This window comes from Elgaria multicarinata, chromosome 1, assembly GCF_023053635.1.
Source record: "Elgaria multicarinata webbii isolate HBS135686 ecotype San Diego chromosome 1, rElgMul1.1.pri, whole genome shotgun sequence".
NCBI classification, from domain to species: Eukaryota; Metazoa; Chordata; class Lepidosauria; order Squamata; family Anguidae; genus Elgaria; species Elgaria multicarinata.
The window spans coordinates 62271523-62292788 of NC_086171.1; the positions used below are offsets into that span (position 1 = coordinate 62271523).

General features: G+C 38.9%; 1 protein-coding gene across 1 annotated transcript in view; it reads left to right on the plus strand.

The window, feature by feature from the left end:
* Positions 1-21266, plus strand: part of MYRIP (myosin VIIA and Rab interacting protein) — a 198239-nt gene that overhangs the window by 77061 nt on the left and 99912 nt on the right. Inside the window, exon 3 of the mRNA XM_063129083.1 lies at positions 16467-16688. Coding sequence (XP_062985153.1) covers positions 16467-16688 — 222 coding nt within the window. The remainder of the gene's footprint in view (positions 1-16466; positions 16689-21266) is intronic.

Here is a 21266-nt window from a genome sequence, read left to right on the forward strand (position 1 = left end):
CTGTAGAATCACATTTCTCAAAGAATTGACACAAGGCAATCCAGTTTTAAGCACCATTACAGATAACACGCGTGACCATTCATAAGACAGATGAATATTCCATTATATACATCATCCTGGGACCTTGTTGGGCATTCCCCTGTCCATTTGGTTTACATAAGGATGTTGTATTTCTTAGTTACTCTGCAATCAGTTTTGTTATTGGAAGAAGAAGATGGTACTAAAGGCCAAAACTGTCCTCACCAGAAGGATATATTTGTTACACTGGAGAGCATAGCTAATTTATTTTGCTATTTGTTTTGGCTGTCCTCTATGCATAGGCTAACATGAATGCCAGATTGGCATACCCTTCATACATTTCAGCATTACTATTATCAAATCAAGTATCTGTGCTACTAATGACAAGTTGGTGCTATTTTCTTAAATGCTCATTGTGTTTGCTAACATGACTTTTTATTCTTATAGCTTAAACAAAATGATGTATGTTAAATCTGTCAGTACTTTGGAGATCATTTTCTTTTTAAATTATTGTTTTACTGTTTTATCAGAACATGCCTACCATATATACCATAATTTAAAGGCTCCTGAGGGGCGATCTGTTGGTTAGGTACACTTGACCACTATCTACCTCTTTGACATCTTTTCCACTTTAACATGTTCAATGAACCTACGTTTGTGTGCGGGTTGAACAAGTCCACATTGTCAGACAGCACTACTCAACCTATGCAAGTTTATTTCAAAGGTATGCACAAATCCTCCACACATACATCATGCTCTGCATGATCAGAAATCTTGCATTTGATTGTGAAAAGCAGAAGCCTGTTTTTATCTATTTCCTATTTTATCAAGGGGCTTTAACTGAAATTGCGTAATCATTCAAGTAGAGTGAAAATTATTTACAATCATCTCCAGAGCATTAGCCCTGTTACTGTGTTGCAGCAAAAACAATGAATGGTGTTATGGCACCTTAAAGACATTACTTAGTAAGACACTACTTATTTTAATTAGCTTGCCATTGTAATAATGTCTGTTATGTAACAACAATGTTTTATGAATGACAACTGGAAAACAAACGTTCACAAAAGTAGATTCTGTTGTAGGACTCACTAGAGGAGATTTAAATCTCCATTTTGTTTGGGAATAAATCTGTTCCATTTAATATATCAATTTTTAAATGGATACTGTTGTTTTTATGTTTCTGATAGTTTTTAAATTTTGTATACTTTTTTTTAATGTTTACTGTTTTAACTTTTGTGAACCACCCAGAGAGCTTCGACTGTGGGGCGGTATATAAATGTAATTAATAAATAAATAATAAATAAATAACTGTTAAGCTAATAATCCCTGACTGTATTTTTTTTTTTGCAGTTCATTCCCTTCTGACATCATTGTCTACATCTCCCCCCCCCAACTCCCTCACCCCATATGTGTGAATGGGTCAGCCAAGTTTAGGTAGACACTTAATGAATCTGATGAAGTGGACGGTGTCCATGAAAGCCTATGCCAGGATAAATATGTTTGTTGTCTTTAAGTGCCACAAAACCCATTGTTGCTTTTAGAAACATGTAAATCATGTTCCATTAACACAAATGCAAAAGAAATTTGGTCTAAAGTGAAATAAATTGTATTTTATTTTCAGGACTGGGCAGCGAATGAGAACTAGGTCCATCTTAAAACATCTTTGGAACTTCAATTGTCCAGAGAAATACATACACAGAAATGGTGAAAACACTTTTAGCTCACTCCTGCTTCTCCACAGTTCCACAAGTCTGTGGTAATTTTTCCAAGCTATGTGGAAACTGTGCAAATTACGGTTGACCATCTTCCCACATGGTGACACAAGCCTTTCAGAAGTTTGTAGTAACCACTGGCAGTTGGATGTTTTGTTCAAGCCCATCACTGGATGGGCTTGAACAAAATCTAGGGTGGCATGATAGGGGCCTGTGTTTTCTTCTTCTGGGTAAATTGATTAAACTTTTATAATGAAGACCTATAATAACCCACCTTGTGACTGAATGATTGACCAAACAAATTGTAGCCCAGCCTTCAGGCAATTGATTCTGTGCTGAACCTTGAGTTTGTAAATTCCACAAAGACGCTGACCAGAAAAGTGAAGAAAGACATTGCTTAACCTTTGTGCATCAAGAAGAAACTAAAGTGTTTTTTCTTTCTTTCCTGGAAGCTGCATTAAAGTTAATCTCCCTGGGCATTGAGCCATATGGAATCCGTAAGGGTTGGCATCTGCTCAGCCAATTTGCTGGTATATTGCACTAAGGCTATCAGAGTAGCTCTAGAGATCTCAGTTCCTTTCTGTTTTCAAGGAAGATGCCAAAACCCAACGCTATATTTGACAGCAGTTGCTCTTGGATTGCAGTTTGTCTCCTGCCTTTATTTTGGGTCTTGAAAGATACTTTAATCATTACTCATATTATGAGATTCGCATTGTGTCTATATATTACATAACCAGTGCTTTAGTAAAAACTACCACATCACTTAAAATGTTAAATCACTGCTGCAGTACAATATCTCATTCTTGTGTGACAGATCCACTGTGGCTCATTATTATACCATTGCAAATTACTGGACAGTATCACAAGCCTGAACAGTTCTTGTTCCACCAGAATAATTTGTTAACGTTTATGGGATTGCGTACTTGTGTAACTGCTGCTGTTCATAACTGTGGCAGCAAAAAGGCCTAGGTTCTTATCAAATTCTGCACAACTCAGAAACCTAGGAAAACTGAACAGGTCTTGATGAAAGGCAGTCTTTTCCATTTACAATACTGGTGGTTATTCTTACAAAGGAAACGAGACTGAAGAGACTTTAATACTTTTAGCTGCATTTCCAGAATTAGATTGCATAAAATGGCTCTTGAGCTGTTAGCTGCTGATACAAAAAAAATCCCAATTTATCTGAAAGTGACTAAGCTACGTAGAACTGGCATGAGTAATGACTGTATGGCCTGATCCTGAACTAGTGGTTGCTTGGTTTTCTACTGCTGCTGTAGCTTCACACTTTTTTCAAGCAGTCATGTTTGTGCATGATTATCACGGTGCACGTTTCTGCATTTTGTCAGTGTTTGCTACTGTCTCCACTTCACAATCCACACGGAACTGGGGCAATCCATAGGGACTAAGAGAATTGTCAGGTACTACAAATGTAGTACAAAAACAGTCACAGTGGCACCAAACCCCTCTGGTAAGTGATACCACTTGGTTCTTTTCTCTTTCCCCATTTTTGTTTAGTACTATAATCACTAGGGAAGCTGTCACCTAGATATATCCTTTCTAGTGTGCCAGTAATATTGTGCCAGATGCTGTAATGTACACCAAAGCAACACAGTCCTGGCTCCTGGGTTCATTGGATATGTAAGAGACGGAAGGGGGGGAAGTGAACAGAGGGCTCATCTACACCAAGCAGGATATTCCACCATGAAAGCAGTGTATAAAAGGCAGGAACTACGCTACTGCTTTATAGTGTTATTGAAGTGCACTGAAAACTGTTGAGTCAGTGACTCGCACAAAATCACTCAATGAGCTTCATGGTTAAGTGGGGACTAGAACACAGATCTCCCAAGTCCCAGTCCGACATTACAACACACTGGCTCACTTACAATCCCATTTTAAATGCACTTAGAAGCCCATTTTCAAATCTTCTCAACGTGTGAAGAACTTTAATGCAGTTGGACACATGGGAACATTTGGAGGCGGGGCTTAAATGCTCACCTGTGTTCCATGCCCAAAGTAGCCCTACTTGTGTTGCAGGTGAATATAGCTAATCATTTAGCCCATTCATACCCTCACCCAGCTAATCATCCTTTCCCTATCCTACTATGTGACCAGGTACGAAACTGAATTATGCAATCTTGTCCCTTCTTTTTCTCCCAGTGCCTAGTAAATATTCTGAACCTGCAGTAAACTATCTGTGCACAAGATTGCCTGTTATCTCCTTCAAACACTTTGCAGCATGGCTGAATTTTTAAAAAATCAATAACTTATTCACTAGTAAAATTAAACAAAAGGATGCCACTAGCACAATGTTTAGCAAGTGAATTACTGCCATGTGTTCCAATTCTGTGCTTTTGTATAGACTGACACAATTTCTTAGACCTTTAAAAAGCTCTATGACAAAATGGAAGGGAAGTGATTTTGGTGTTAAAGGTCAAGCTAATGTTATGGATCAGAGCATAGTTGAACAACTAAAACACAAGATCAGACAGAAAGAGTCTACTCCCCTCATAGGAAAATGTTAGAAAATATGTTTTTTACTCCTAAAGATGTATTTGTTCATAATTGCACTCATGCAGCCACCACTCATACACCACCCATGATTAGGGACACAGGGAGGTGCTTTATACTGAGTTAGATCGTTGGTCCATCAAGCCCAATATTGTTGACACTGACTGTCAGTGTCTCCGCAAGCTTTGAGGCAGGAGTAGGGTGGCCATATGAAAAGGAGAGCAGGGCTCCAGTATCTTTGACAGTTGCATAGAAAAGGGAATTTCAGCAGGTGTCATTTGTATGTATGCAGCACCTAATGAAATTCCCTCTTCATCACAACAGTTAAAGCTGCAGGAGCCCTGCCCTCTTAAACAGATGCAAAAGATACAAATTGGGTCCCTTCCTTCTGAAACACGTTATTTAAGAACAAGCTTTACCTTTGTCTAAGGCCTTTTCTACACCTACAGCCCTTTTGCAATGGAGGAGGGGTGATTGGGACTTTTCCCGCCTCCGTGACCGGCATTCAGAGGGCACACGCGAGGGAAGTTTCCCACAAGGGCAGGAGTACCATTGCAGGGAAACGTGTGCCCCATTACGGTGGTTCCGCATGTGTATCGGTAGGTGGGTGGGGCTAGGCAGATGGATATGGGGCACAGGATTGTTTTTTAAGTGACTCTTGAGGGATGCGCACCAGCTCAGATACACAGCAACACATGGGTTGATAGGAACTCCGCCAAATATCTGCTCCTGTGCAGAGATATGTTTGTTTGTTTTTTAAAAAAACCTCGGTGGTGAAACACACCCCTACTCATGCACACACCCCTCACAGCTAATTGGCTTTTCGCTGATCCTAAAACTCACGGAAAACAGCCTTGCAAAGGGGGGCCACACCATACACGTTCCTCACAATTTATTTATTTATTTATTTATTTAGAATATTTATATACCGCTCCCCATTGAAAAATTTCAGAGGTAAATTACAAGGTAAAATGAAAATAAAAACAGAATAAAACAGTTAAAACAAAATTTAAAAGAGATATTCCGGGAAAACTGAGATGTGGAGCCGAGATCAGGTGAACGTCTTGTGGCCCATTAATGATGACTACAATACAATTCTGCAATAAATGCCTGGTGTAGACTCTCTTTAAAAGTATGAGAAGGGGAAGGAATTCATGAGTGTTTTGTTTCTGTTTAGCTGTGTCTTTTTCTTGCGTGTGGGGGAAAGAAGTTAAACAAAGTATTAATGATTAGAGAGTTATATTTTGAGATAAAAGGAGTAACAGACAGGAAAACACCAGAGAGTAGAAAAGAACCATTATTTCGAATTTTCCCTTTACCCTTTATTCCCCAAGCCACCCAACTTTATTTCTTCTTGGTGAAATAAAGTATAACAAGTAGTGCTTCTGTGTTGATGTTCTGAGGGGAGGGGGCTTTTAAAAAAAACATAATGCAGATGCCGAGGCATTAGCGCTTGCTAGGCAAGGGGAGAAAGCAGTAATTTGTCGCCAAATTTTAGTGGCAAATCACTGCTTTTTCCATTTGCCTACAAGGAATCAGGGAGTTGGCATATCAGAAACTTTGCAAGAGAAATGTATTACATTGACATCATAATTTGATTCCAAGGATCCTGAGATGATGACTTATGATATTAATACAATGCATAATATGGGGTTTCAATTGATGTACATTTTGAAAGGAAGTGTAATTCTAATATTCTGAGGCCCTTTCTACACCATACCAGTGTAGAGGGAGGGGGGGAGAATATTGCAATATCCTGATTCTGAGATCCTCCCCTTAGTCCACATGCAGGTGTGACATCCCGGGAGGAAGGAGGGTGTCGCGCCCGCCATATTTTTTTTAAAGGAACTGAGCACACATGCACTCCAACGAAAGGTGAGTTGTTGTTGTTTAAGCCCTGACCCCTCTCCCCCACCCCTGATTCCTCCTGGCCCAGTTCCTTCCCTCTACTGCTCTCCACTACTCACAGGGAGGAGGGAAGAAGCCAGGATGGGCAGCCACACACTTCCCCGCGGTCTCAGGACGATCCCGAGACTGCAGGAAGGATAGGATTTTCCCAGGGAGTATTTATCCCTGGAAGACCTGCGCCTGTCCCCCTTGCCCACAGGAGTCGCTGTGCATCATTTGGATGCACAGGGACTTGGCTGTGACCAGCCTGCATTTTGGGGCTGGTGTAGAAATGGCCTCAGTGCAGGCTAAATAGAGGATTTAAAAGAAATCAACAAGCTCAATTTAATTGTCACCAGCAATTATAATTATTGGGATTACATCTTGGGGTATATATTACTTGTGGTTTCAAAGAGAACATGACTTCTCTACTTGAGATAATATGCACTGCAGTCAGTGGCTGGAATTTGACAGGTAACAAAGAGGGGGTTGTGCTAAACTCAGGAAGTTAGTTGCCTTTGCTTGAGTAGCCTCATGAAAACCTGAATCTTCTGGCAGTTTTCAATTTGTCTGATGTCAAGCCAGAAACTGGTAGTGGGCCCACTTGACTGACAGTTTACCAATGTAAGAATGCTAATGCCCAGCTCCTCTCCAAACTCATTGTATATTTTTTTCACACTTTTGTGTCCTTATCAGAGGCATGCAGGATGGAATATAATGAAAACAAAAAGAACTACTGAGAGGAGAAATGAATGACCAGGCCATGATACTTAACCATTTCATGGCATGATTTCCAACTGATCATTTACATTTAGTTAAATGAACAAAAGAGATGCCGGTTGGGAGTAGAAGTCGTGGGATATATATATATATATATATATATATATATATATATATATATATATATATTGGAAGTAGTGGTGGGATATGAGGAAATATAATCTTTTCAAGTGTTGTGTTATATTTCTTAGGAGAATGTGATGTTGGTTTGGGGAACAAGTTCTTAAGAAATGGTAAGGGGGAAGAATATTCATCAGATGAGAATGTTTGTGGAATGCGGGTTTCTTAGCAATGTAATGCACTTCAACCCAATCCATATCTGTGTTGTAAATATGAATAAGTTAATTTATGTTGTATAAATTCAGCACACACACACATATTTATGTGTGTGTATGGAGAGAGAGAGAGAGAGAGAGAGAGAGAGAGAGAGAGAGAGAGAGAGAGAGAGAGTTATATCCATGATAGTGTGTGTGTGTGTGTGTGTGTGTGTGTGTGTGTGTGGAGAGAAAGAGACAGAGAGAGATAATTATATATATCCAGTACCTACATGTTTGGAAATATATATCATATATTAATACACAAAAGGAGAGATCTAAGGACTAGTCTCTTATTATTTTGTAACAGGCAATCTCCTCTGCTCCTATACCAAAACACAAGCCAAAGGAAAATGGAAAAAAAGAAGGGGAAAGGAACTTTTTGCACACAATATCCTTCATAACTCTATTGTTATACAAACAGATCCTCAAGTCAATATTTCATATTATAAACTAGAAAGAAGTGAAGAGGGGAAAAGGTGGAGAAAGAAACAGAGGGGAAAGTGGGGGCAGGAAATTAAAATTCTAAAACCTTAATCTTGGTTAACATCTTCTAATTACTTCTCAAATAACTTAACAGCATAGAAAATCCTCTATGCCTATCCAAAAGATATATCTTCTTCATAAAAGCAACAAAAGCAGACCAGGATGGCCGATTCCAGAAGGTGGTGCTGGGGGATTATTGCTCCTAAGCCATGGGGTTCCACAGGGCTCTATCTTATCCCCTATGCTGTATAACATATACATGAAGCCGCTGGGGGAGGTTATCCAGAGATGTGGACTGAGGTGTCATCAATATGCGGATGATACCCAGCTCTACCTTTCCTTTTCATCAAACCCAGGTGAGGCAGTGACTGTTCTGAACCAGTGCCTGGGCACGGTAATGGACTGGATGAGGGCTAACAAACTGAGACTCAATCCAGACAAGACAGAGGTCTTGTCTGGATTCTAGGATTCTATTCTAGGATTCTAGGATTCTATGTGCAGCTATAGTATTATGACTCTTTTTGAGGGCGGTCTTTTTATTGTATGTTGGCAATTTCATTTGTAGCTGTGTATGCTGTCCCACTGCCAGAGGGTTCCACAAGGCAAAGAAAAGCAAACACCAATTTTGACAGTAAATCATAATGAAATGTTGGAGCCCAAGGAAAAATGCATTAAGAGCTATTTTGCTTCTAAAATTGTATGTCTAATAGGGCATTTTAAATCAATGTCTACCTCATATAAGAAATAGCCCAAAGGTGTGATATATTTCTTTTCCTTTGCATTTTGCATGCCAGTCTGCTCTACGCATACATACATACTGTGCCAATAAATGCTACTGTTTAGATAGCTTCTCTATGCTTAGTTAATTTTACCTACATTTGTTTTGATTAATCCCCACACTCTTGTGAAATCCATGAAGTTCCTTGGGAATCTTTTGTCTTTACTCCAGCACCCCAGGAGGTTACTCTGGTAAAATACGTTGGATGGGTTACTCCAGATTTATTGCTGTGCTAAACCTATTCTACACAGTATGGCCACATTTGCACAAAACACAAAATCAGAATTCTTCAGAATCCTAGCTTATTGTTTACAAATTAGAGTGTTTGTGCATGCCACCCAATTGCTCCCACTTGGCTCCTCCTGCAAGCAGGACAGATTGAACTAACCAGGAATGTACAAGTGCAGAAAATCTTATTCTTATGTCTGAACCAGGACTCCTGGCTTGTCACTTTATTAATAAAAAAAAAACAGAGTCTGAACCCAGGGTTTGGAGTTGACGTCCAGATTCAGGCCAAGCTGTTGTGCCCTGGTAAATTTCTGGTTAGTTAGCCATTCCTGCTTGCAGGTGGAGCCAAACACTTATTTGTGAATGATAGAATCATAGAATAGTAGAGTTGGAAGAGGCCTATAAGGCCATTGAGTCCAACCCCCTGCTTAATGCAGGAATCCACCCTGATAAGGCAGGATTGGCTAATATGGCCAATAAATCAGTAGTTCTGCCTCCACCCTATTGGATTACTGAGCATTAGGCTCTCTTAATCATTATGAGCAGCTGCTGCTTCAACTTAGAGATTTAACTATATTGCTGATTTCCCCCCACTTGGAATTTTATTTTATATTGAAATAAAGTTTTATACTAAAGGGAGTTCCATACAGGAAATACACAGAAAACATGGCATCATAGCATCTTTTTTAAAATTAGGATTCCTTGCTTCTAAATCACCAGCTTCCAATATTTAACAATGGAACTCCATGAGAAGGTTAGTGTACCCTTGCTTAAAAACCTGATCAAAAGGACAAAGACATTTGACATAGGATAAGGTAAGCCCAGTGAGGTAGAGATAAGGTCCACCCCCATCAGAACTGGTTTATTTAAGCAAGAGATCTGTTTTTAACACAACTGCTATATACTAGATTTATTATTTAATATAAAGTAACAGTAAACAAATAGGCAAAATATTGGGTTGAATCCAGACTATATTAGATGAACCTACAGTTCAGTTACCATTGCATTTAATGGGACTGTAGTCATGACAAACTTCACCTATTGATTTCAATGGGAATTAAGCTCAACTAACTTAGAGCCTAAGGGGATGGATGGGGGAACCACAGAGAAGGGAAGGTAAAGGAACCATAACAAGCAGGCATACCACACAATTGTGGAACTATGCCACACCCTATGGCACTGCTACTCCCCTCTGCAGTTTGTACAGTTTAACCATGCATCCCACCATCCTCCAAGTGCCAAATGACAGCTGCTCCATTTGGGAAATGGGGAAAAAATGACCACCGACCATAGAAACAGTCCATGGCGGCAAGAGTGCCTCCAGAAGTGGTTGTCACTCTTGCTGGCAGACTTTATGGTTGCTGCCATTAGTTCCCCTCACTAAAACGGGCAGACTTATACCCATGGGGTTCCCATCACAAGACATCAGAACCACCATGGAAGCCTACTAACCATCGTGCAGAAGATGGCTAGCAGCCATGGGTACTTTGCTCACTGTGAGGAGGAAAATCTCACACCACATGACACGCTAACTCACTGGATCACATTTTTGAGAGATCCATGGTGGTTAGTGTGTTGTCTGAACTGGCCCTTACTCTGGATCCAGCCCATCTTTTCTAATTCAATACATGCCCCTCCTATATGATGTAGGCAGGCATTTTTAGCTTAGTTAAAAACTGAAGTCCTCTCTTCCTTCTTGGCCAGTAATTGGATCTGTTGGGTTGGATGCTGCTTTTTATTTTATTTTCATACTATAATTGTTATGTTTCTTATTGTATTTTAGTGTAATTTATTGTTTCAATCAATTATAACTGTGGTTGTAGGCTGCCTTGAGTGCCATTTTTTGGTAGAAAGGCAGAATACAGATCAAATAAATAAACACAATATATTTTTCAGGGAGTTGTTTTTATTTGTGTACTCTTTGAAAATTTAGTAGCAGCAATCACAACACATAATTTAAAATGTTTTGTCAAATTTACATAATTTACTGCTTTCCTTCATGTATTTGTTATTCTTTGAACTTTAACAAATTTCCCCTTTGTTCTGTTGATTAAATAATAAATCTGGGGGTTTCTAGACATAGATGAAATATATATATTATCATTTTAAATGTTGAAGACTTTCTCTCTTGTAGTAACACAGTTCAAACGTTCTATATTATTCCTACAATTCAAACTCCTACAAAACCTAGGAATGAAAGTAATTTATTAGTGTTCAACCTTTATTAGAATCTCAGCATTTTTGACAAAGCATGAAAGTGGTGTTAGTCCACTAGAATATATAAAAATATGAATAGCATCATAATACATTTATAAGGATGAGCTGAAAATCACAGACACAAAATGATTCTATTGATTCTATACTTAGTTCATCACCTACATTTTAACACTAGATTTGCTGCCATCCTGGGCAGGATCTACACTACTGCTAATAATGGTTTATAATGGTTATGACAACTGTTCAGGCCCAGGACACATTACATAAACCATTTTCATACCTTTTTAAAGTGTTACAGTATATCCTGCTTGGTGTAGATCGGCCCCTGGTGTTGTCCAGTTGTTTTGGACTATAATTCTCATCAGAACCAGTTCACATGACCAAGTTGGAGTGATGGGAGATGTAGTCCCAGAAATCTGGAGGGCACCAGGTTGGGGAAAGCTGCAATGCATTAACTAGCATTGTTTTCTTTTAAATTTAAAAAATAATTGACTTTTATCCAGTCTGCACACACACAGAAATCGGTTAAGCGTTCCTTGTTTAAAGGAAGCTTAGAAATAATTTTAGAAAGTTAGTTACATTAAAGAAATGCATTGCAGCCTTCCCCTAACCTGGTGCCCTCTAAGTGTTTGGTACTACACCTCCCATCTCCCCTGTCAATTGGTTATATGAACTGGGGCTGATGGGGGTTGTAGTCCAAAACAATTAAACAACATCAGGTTGATAGCAAATCTGGTGTTAAAATGTAGGTGATGAACTAAGTACAGAATCAATTGAATCTTCTTCTTCTTCTTCTTCTTCTTCTTCTTCTTCTTCTTCTTCTTCTCCTTCTTCGTCTTCTTCTTCTTTTGGTGATTTTATACATGCAGAACAATTTTCCTAGTTATCTGATAACTACTTAATTTAATATTTTTCAATTCCCATTGTATATAATAGGCATTGCTCATTATTTAGACTTCGGAAATACTTGTGGCTAAGATGTTGGTATCGTAATAATTTGTTGTGAGGTATTAGCAACTCCCATTGGCACATCTAGTATAAATAATATATAGTAATGAATAGCTATATCTATTTATTATATTGGCTGTTTGGGTGAAGGCTTCCAACAGTGTTTTTTGTTTTTAAAGACTGCTGTCTTAAGTCTCTTTTAATTTCATTTATACAAAAACATTTTCTTCCAAAAAACACCTGTTTGAGGATGGTTTCACTATCTGTAGGTAGATACCCAAACCATTACAAGCATTTATTTGCTTCAGGCAGATTTTTTTTTAATTATACATTTTGATTTAAAACACACATATATGCACACACACGTGTGCAATAACTTGCTAATGACAGCTTTCATGTTGTTATGGTGGATTGTTAAATAAAATACATCTAGCAAGATAAATGTTTTTCTCCTGGGTTATGTCAATACAAAGGACTTCTAGTCACCTGAGTCAGGTGAGGCTGGGAAACTGCTGGACCAATAAACTGAGGCTGAATCTTGTAAAGATGGAGGCACTGTGGGTAGTCAGCTCTTAGGTCTGGAGTATTTATGTGCAACTAGTTCTAGACAGGCTGGGAGTCCCCTGAGAGAGCAAGTTTGCAGCATGGGGATACTCTTAGATCCAGCTTTGTCACTAGAGATCCAAGTGATTTCTGTGGCCTCAGATCTGGCTGGTTCATCAGCAGCCATTTCTGAACAGGAATCATCTGACCATAATGATCCATGTTCTGGTAATTTTCTGATTGGATTACTGCAATACATTATATGTGAGGTTGCAGTTAAAGTTGACTTGGAAGCTCCAGTTGAGTACAGCTACCAGAATTTGGACTGGTATGGCCAGGTTTAGGCATATTGCCCCTATGAAAGATTATCTATCAATGCTGTAGTATATTGTGCTGGCCATTTGTATGTGTGATGCATGCGACAGGACATGTGCAGTCCTAAGCGCATTCACACCAGTGTGTGAACTGGTTTTTAAAATAGCATTGTAAAAGGTGAGAGCACCACAGTTGTGTCTGTTAGCTATGAAAGTAATGTAAATGTTCTATAAAACCCAAGAAAGTGCATTTAGGTAAACTGCCATCTTACAATTTTACATGTTTAGTGGGAAAAGGAGAACAATTTAAAATTATATTGATATGAATGTCTTTAATTCCCTTTTGACAACATGAAGATGTAATGGCTGTTTCATGGAATGGGGAAAACCTTTTCTAAGTGAGTCCTACACCAGAATATATTAAAACAACAACACTGTGCTTGCATTTGGACAACACAATAGTCAGCGGTGGGGAAATAATCAACTCAACAGTTGTTTATCTAGGGGTACTACCCACATTTTTTAATAGAACAGAAAATACATGGTGTAAAGTAAAAAACCACAACATTACATATATAGGAATATCATCATTTTTATGTGTACCGTTCATTTTTTTAAAAAAGGGAGCGAATTATATATAGATTTCAAGAAAAGCAGACCAAATATCCGTGTATTTGTCTACTCACAAGTTGTGCCTATATAACACCTGTTCAAAAGTTGATAGTGTTATTAGCGTTCGGTTGACTATTAGTCCACGCTGAGTTGACTCACTCATCCCCCACCCTCTCTTCCCCCTCAGTCCTCCTGCTAGTATCCCATCAGCCAATGCTGCCAAAAATCTATCCTGCCGCCTGGACTAGAGCAGCAGTCACTGCTTTGATCATTCTTGCCTTGCGACTCTGTGGCAGACAAAATAACCAACAGTGGCCAAGGAAATAACCAACGGTGTCCTCCACATGACATGGTAACTAATAATAGTTCAAATAGCCAACTCGGCACAGCATTAATTATTTTGGCCAAATAACCAACCATTGGCTAAAAAACTCCCTCCACACAACATGACAACCCATGGTGGGTTAAATAACCAACCATTGGCTATTTAAGCTACCATTGGTTATTGTATTGTCCAAACCCAGTCTGTCTGTATAAAATACAGCATGAAACAATCATGTGATGAATTTGCTTCACCTAGAAAAGTAAGTCAATTGTAATGAGATTAGAGAAGAGTCTGGTTCTGTTAATGTGGGGCTGATGTCAAACATGTATGCTTACTTCTGATTTTGGTGCCTGCTGAATTTATTTCCTCTCCAAACAACTGCATTGTTTGTTGGCATTTTCAGAAGGCTGTTCAAGTTTGGGCATGCTGACATTTGCAATGTCCATCAATCATATAATTGGTTCAACAGTGAGCAGTTACAACTTTCCCTTCATTGCATTGGCTTTATGACATTTCGTAGGAAATACAAAGGACTTGGTGGTGTTTCTTTTGTCTTCTGTTGGCAGACGTCTTTGTTAATTAACAAAAATCAAGTGCTCCCAGCAGGAGCAGTTGCTACAGATGCCAGTTCATAATGTACTGGGAGCTTTGTAAATAAAAGGTTTGGTAAGGAGAATGTTGGGAGTTTGTGAGGTGTGTGAGTTTGAGTACGCGTGAGGAGAGTTGTTTAGTTGTAGAGTAAGAAGAGTTTGGATTTTAGGGATTTAGGACTGGTGTGAAGAGAGTGAGGTGGTTGGTGTGTGGAGAGTTTAGATCAGGCAGTTTTCCAAATGTGTCAAATAGAGTTTCTCTGATGCTTCTTCTGTCTTAAGAGAGATCCTATATTAAACCTGTTTCCCTCATAGCTAGAGGAAAGGTTTTAATTAACCCTCCCTCAGGTTTTCAAGTGGTGGTGCTTGGCCTGAGAAGGGAATATGCAACGGAGTGTAAAGGTCTGTTACGTCGCAGCCTCCTATATTTGTGGAGGTTCTCCACATGAGGCAGAATGCCTGGAAATCCACATTCTGGCTCACGTGGAGAGCTTCCATGGATATAGCAGGCTCTCATCTTCAGAAATAAGAGAAAATATTCTCAGGTGCCTGCCTGAAAAAACATTTATTATGCCCAGTGTGTTTCGGAAAGGACTTTCCTTCCTCTGGAGCCACTGTTTTCCAAATGTGTCGAATAGAGTCTCTCGGATGCTTCTTCTGCCTTAAAATGCTTAAACATTGCTCAAACGTACAGTAAGTGCCTTCTCCTCTTGCTGTCTCTGCTCCTCTTCAGACAGTCACCCTCCAGGAGCTGAGTCTGGCAAATGTGATGACAAAGAGGGGTGGGTTTGGATCACTCCCACTCTTTATACGTTTGCTCAATTTTATTTATTTATTTATTTATTTATTTATTTATTTTATTACATTTTTATACTGCCTAATAGCCAAAGCTCTCTGGGCAGTTCACAAAAATTAAAATCATGAAGAACATAAAAACAACCAACAATCTAAAAACACAAATACAAAATACAATATAAAAAGCACAACCAGGATAAAACCACACAGCAAAAATTGATATAGGTTAAAATATGGAATTAAAAAAGCAAAGTTTAAATTTAAGTTAATAGGTTTAAAACATCTGAACAGGGCCATAGTGTTAGATAGATTTGTTCAGTCAAGTACATTAACTCAATGAAGTAATGCGTATTGAAAACTAGTCAGTTTGCTGAATGGAAACAGAGAAAGAGTAGATGGCTGTCAAATCAGTTCCTTATCACTTGTTACGTAGCAAAGGCTACTGCACCATTATCCATGTTAATCAGGGACAAGGGTAACATTGGTTGATTTCTTGGATGGCATATAACAAAGGCATATTTCTTGGGATGGGTGGTAGGGACAGGCAGTCTCCTGGCTGTGAAAAACATGGTATGACTGAATCTGGTTTTGTGGCTTGCAGCGTAGGAAGATCAACTGTTTGCAAAATTAAATTGAAACTGAAAACCTCTCTTTTTATTCTTATCAAAATTATGTGTTGGCAGGGGTGTACCTACTATACTTTAAAAAAATAATCAGCATGTTGTTTGCCACTTTGGTCCCTACTGCTATATAATCGTCAACATTTACAACAAAACAAAGTTTAAATGGACAGAAAAGCTATGTTTGGCAAAAACTGTCAACAATTCCCCAGAAAATATATGTGTGAGCAAGTGTCACTTCTGAATTCTTTAAAACTACCTGCAATAAATACTGCAAAAAACCAAACAGCTGAGCACGACAGGATGACAAATCTTCAATCTCCAACTTTAAGGGTGGGGTGTATAGAAAAAAAATAGGGATAGAGTAGCACAATAATGAAGGAGAGAGCAAGACCTGCAAGATGGAGGGGTGGGGATTGAAGCTACCTGAATCAGAGAGGAAGAACAACACACCCACAAATCAAAAGCATGGAGAGGTAAAAATGAGAGAAATGTTAGTTGCTTATATTGGTACAGGTTATATATTCCCATTCCCCAATCGGAGGAGGCAGCGCTGTCAAAAGTGATAGCTAGATACATCCCTACCTAGTTTGAAATCTGGTGGGTGGGATCAGCCTACTTGGGCTTAACCCTAACATTGACCCCAGATCAGGGAGGATATCTATCTTTTATCAGTTATTTGGGGGTTTGGCCCAGGAAACGGAGAACTGAGTATCCCCCCGCTCCCTCGAAAGTGCAACATGATTTTGATTCTGTCTTCCTTTTGTTTGTTTTTCCTTCTGGTGCTCCAGTGAAATGAAGCAGAAGCTCGATGAAGAGGGTAACAAGTGCAGTATACTTTCGAAACAGCAGAGCTTTAATGAGCGCTGCTGCATGCGTTGCTGCTCTCCTTTTACTTTTCTCATCAATACCAAGCGACAGTGCCAAGATTGCAAATACAACATCTGCAAGAACTGCAGCTCTTATCAGACGAAGGAGAAAGCTTGGCTCTGCAATGTATGCCAGCAGGCTAGGTGAGTGCATGCTGTGATACTAGTAAATGACAACGCTGATACCTTCTTCTGACCCTTTTCTTTATTGCAAGCCATTATCACTGATGAGATTTGAAAAAGCCCTATATAGTGCTCCAGGAAAATAGTGTTTTACTTTGTGGTTTGTAGTCTGCTGCTTCTCTGGAGAGGCATATTCTCCAGTGGATCTTGTTTTATTCATAGAAACATGTAGTTTGTCTTCTTCTTCTTCCTCTTCCTCCTCCTCTTTTACAATGCTTGTTTTCAAGATGCTTTGATCAGTGACAAATTGGTGTCATAAAGTATAAGGCAGACAGAGACCTTGGTACTCCATGAGGGACATGGAGCTGTGACCAAATGTAAAACAATAAATCGTGGGGACTGGAGGAGAAAAAATAAACTACCAGTATTCTCTGCTGCTCGTCATTTGAATCTTACATGCCGTAAAGTGATATATTAACTGTAAATGACTTGGCTGGCCTGAGTGCTGGCTCGGGTGTTGTTGTTGTTGTTGTTAACATTTCTTGGCTGCCTTTCAGGGCAGAGGCCCTCATAAGGCTGCTTACAACAATAAAATACATAAGTTTGGGAGCTTAGTGAATTATAGCTGAAACAATTCAAAAAAAGGATACCAAGGGGGGAGGAGCCAGCGTGCCAATGGAGCAATAAGGAAAAAAAAGAACTGCCGATGGACCGGTAGGTTTTTAAGCCTTATCATCTAATTATCTGGGCTGGAAATAGTGAAGAACGGTGAAGATTGAATGGGAAACTTTGAGCTACAGAATGGGATTTAAAAGATTAAAGTATTTTGCTGCTTAACGAGTGTATTTGAAGTGGAAGGAAGGTGGCTAGTGGAGAAGTAGCCCCTCCTTGAACTGTTAAGAGCGGCTGTATAAGGAATCTCCCAGACGGAGAGCTTATCTTGAAAGGAATTTTAATTGCAGAGCCATCGTCAGGAGAGATTGATTGATAGCCACCTTTTCGGTAGCAAGTAATAAATCTCGTTAAGCACGGCAGTAAAACCCTTCTGAGCTCGCTGTTTGTTGGATTTGAAAGCGAAACTAATTAGCAACAGCAGTATTTACAAGCCTATGCCACCCAAAAAAACTGCCCCGGTGGTGAAGCCACGCTGGGTTCAATACGCGTCCAACAATATCATTAAAAGACCTCAAAGAGTTGTTGATCCAGAGCTGGAGACGGAAGAAAAACAAGAAGAATCTGTAATAACGACAAAGGAGTTGAAGATGGCTGCCGGAGCTGGCGTAGAGCCAGCAGGGCAAGAGGAAATGGTGGATCAAATTTCAGCTATGTTGAGAAGTCTTAAAGCTGAACTATTTATGAAAATTGAAATGGAAATTGACAAAAATAATAAGAGGGTGGATAAGCTGGCTGCAGAAATGGCTATAAGAGACAATCAACTAGGCTTTTTGAAGACAGAGGTTGATCAAGTGAAAAATCAAGTTAAAGAAATTAAGAAGACTCAAAATGATCAAGAGGTGAAATTTAAAGATCTAGATAAGAGACTGATTGTTATGGAAGATAACGCACGAAGAGTAAACGTTCGCGTTCGTTATATGGTGGAGAAGAAAGGGGAGGACCTCAGGAAGAATATTCTAAGCTGGTTTAAAGAACTAGTCCCAACCCTGCAATTAGCTGAAGAAGATGTGGAGCGTGCTCACAGGGTAGGGGGTTTCAGAAGTGGTGCACCCCCCAGAGATGTTTTGGTGAAATTTTTAAGCTATCACAAGAAAGAGCAATTGATGAAAGAATTAAGAGCATTGGGTGAGCTGAAGTTCCAAGGAGCATCAGTGCAGGTCTTTAATGATCTGTGCCAACAGACTTTGGAATGGAGACGCAGTGTCAAGATCATAACGGAGGAATTGAAAAAGAAGAAAATACTTTATGCATGGGGATATCCGATTTTCCTGCGTTTCTCATACAACGGGGAAAATCATAGGGTTTTCTCCGCCCAGCAAGGCATGGAGCTTCTTGAGAGCTTAGGTTTGGGTCCTCAAAGAGATGCTGGTGGCGGTGCAAAAAGCGGTGATGAAGAAGAAAGAGGAGCAGTTGGGGTGGTGGTGTAGATGGTTAATATAGCGATGATAAGAAATATATTAATTAGTTCCTGCTGGCTCTGGGTTCCTGGCTTCTTTCCCCCCCCCCCCAAAGGGTAAAAAAAAAAATGGCGGAAGTATTAGACTTCCGGGTATATATTGGGGGGAAAAGTGATGGGAGGGAAGGGGGAAGTGGGGTGGGAGGGAAGGGTATGTTAGAGGTGTTGTATGTATATGTGTGTATGTTATGTTTTCAACACGATCGGGATCGAATAGAAGATCAGAGAGATGAATATGGATAAGAAGTTAAGGATCTCAACGCTCAATGTCAAAGGTCTGGGGGCAGTCGTAAAAAGGAGAAGGATTGAACAATTGTTAAACAAGGATGGTTCTGATATGATATTTCTGCAAGAGACTCATCAAATTAAGGAGAAAAAGAACGTTATTCGATTGAGATGGCCAGTCTATTATGAAGTATCGTTGGGGACATCAAAAAAAAAGGGAGTGGCCATTTTGATTTCAAAAAGAACTGGGTTTATGATGGAGGATATTAAAAAAGATGAGAATGGGAGATATCTCATGATTAAAGGTAAACTGGAGGGGGAAAAATATACTTTGATTAACATGTATGCACCAAATAATAAACAAAAAGAATTTTATGAGGAGGTATTAAGAGAGATGGAAGAATTCAAGGAGGGGTATGTAATTATGGCGGGAGATTTTAACATGGTTATGGACAATAGAGTAGATAGGTCAAATCCCTCTGAAGCAGAAAAGAGAAACAATGTTACTATTTTAAGCAAATTAATTAAAGAGAAGGATTTTGTTGATTCTTGGAGAGTTCTCAGAGGGGCAGACCCAGGATTCACGTTTTATTCTTCAGTCCATCATACATACTCCAGAATTGATCATATTTTTGTATCTAGAGATTTTGTAACTAAGACATGTAGAATGGAATTAGGGACAATCAAGGTATCGGATCATGCACTGGTAAGCTTAGTTTTTGCAGTTAGTAAGGAATATAAAGAAGCATTAAGGTGGAGATTGAATACTAAGATATTTAAGAATGATAAAGTAATTGAGAAAATGCAGAAGGAATTGTCAGAAACATGGGAAATAAATGAGAAAGGGGGAACAAGAATAGCAGTGGTTTGGGATACCATGAAGGCTGTGTTTAGGGGGAACTGTATTAGGGAAACGTGTAAATTAAAAAGACAACAAGAGGCAAGGCAGGCTACTTTAGAAAAAGAGATAATAAAGCTGGAAAAAGAATATTGGCAAACTAAGAACAAACATAAATTAATAGAATTAATGGCACAAAAAAAGGAATTAGAAAATATTAATTTAGAAGAGGTACAGAGGAATTTAATTTATATGAAAAGGGAATATTTTCAAAATAGTAACAGGAACTCTAAGATGCTTGCCAAACTCACACAGAAAGAAAAAGCCAAAAATGGGATAGGGTTAGTAAAAAATAAGCAGGGTAATGATTGTCATTTGATGAAGGATAAAATAAAAATTTTTCAGGATTTTTTTGAAGAGTTATACAAGAAAAGAGATATCCAAATGAAGAGGACGGAGGAATATGTGGATAAATTTTTGAAGAAAGGATTAGAAAAAGAACATAAGGAAATAATGGATAATAAAATATCGCAAAGTGAAATAGAGGAGGTTATAGACCAGCTTAAAGCAGGGAAATCACCAGGGGCAGATGGTTTAGGACCAGAGTTTTACAAAAAATTTAAAACCTTAATAGTGCCAAAGTTGTTGAAATTATATAATGCAATAATGGAGGGGGAGAGGATCCCAGAGTCATGGGAGCATTCTATAATAATTTTAATTCCGAAACCAGATAAGGATCTAACTCTCCCCGATTCATATAGACCAATTTCACTAATAAACCAAGATGCAAAAATTTTTTCAGGCATTTTGGCTAAAAGGTTAAATAAATGTATAGCTAAATATGTAGGGGAAGATCAATGTGGTTTTATAGCAGGTAGACAGATGCACACATTAATAGGTAGAGTTTTGAGTGTAATACAGGGGATAAAAAAATCAAGGATTAAGGCGGGTATTTTAGCGTTAGATATATTTAAGGCTTTTGATTGTGTGAGCTGGCAAACTTTAAAGTTGGTTATAAATAAAATGGGATTTGGTACTAAATTTAGAACAATAATAGAACAGTTATACTCTAAAAGCACAGCTGTAGTGGTAGTAAATGATGGAATAACGGACAAGATACGACTAGCTAGAGGGACAAGACAAGGATGCCCACTCTCGCCAGTCCTGTTTGTATTGGTGATGGAATTGTTGGCAAATGCAATAAGAGAGGATGAAGAGATAGAGGGGATAGGTAATAGTAATAAAATTAAACTGAACATGTTTGCAGATGATACATTGATGACTATCAGAGATCCTTTAGGTAAAATGGAAAGAATTAAACAGCAGTTGAATGATTTTGAGGAAGTTACGGGGTTAAGGATAAATTGGGCAAAATCGGATTTGATGTTATTCAACTATACTAAAA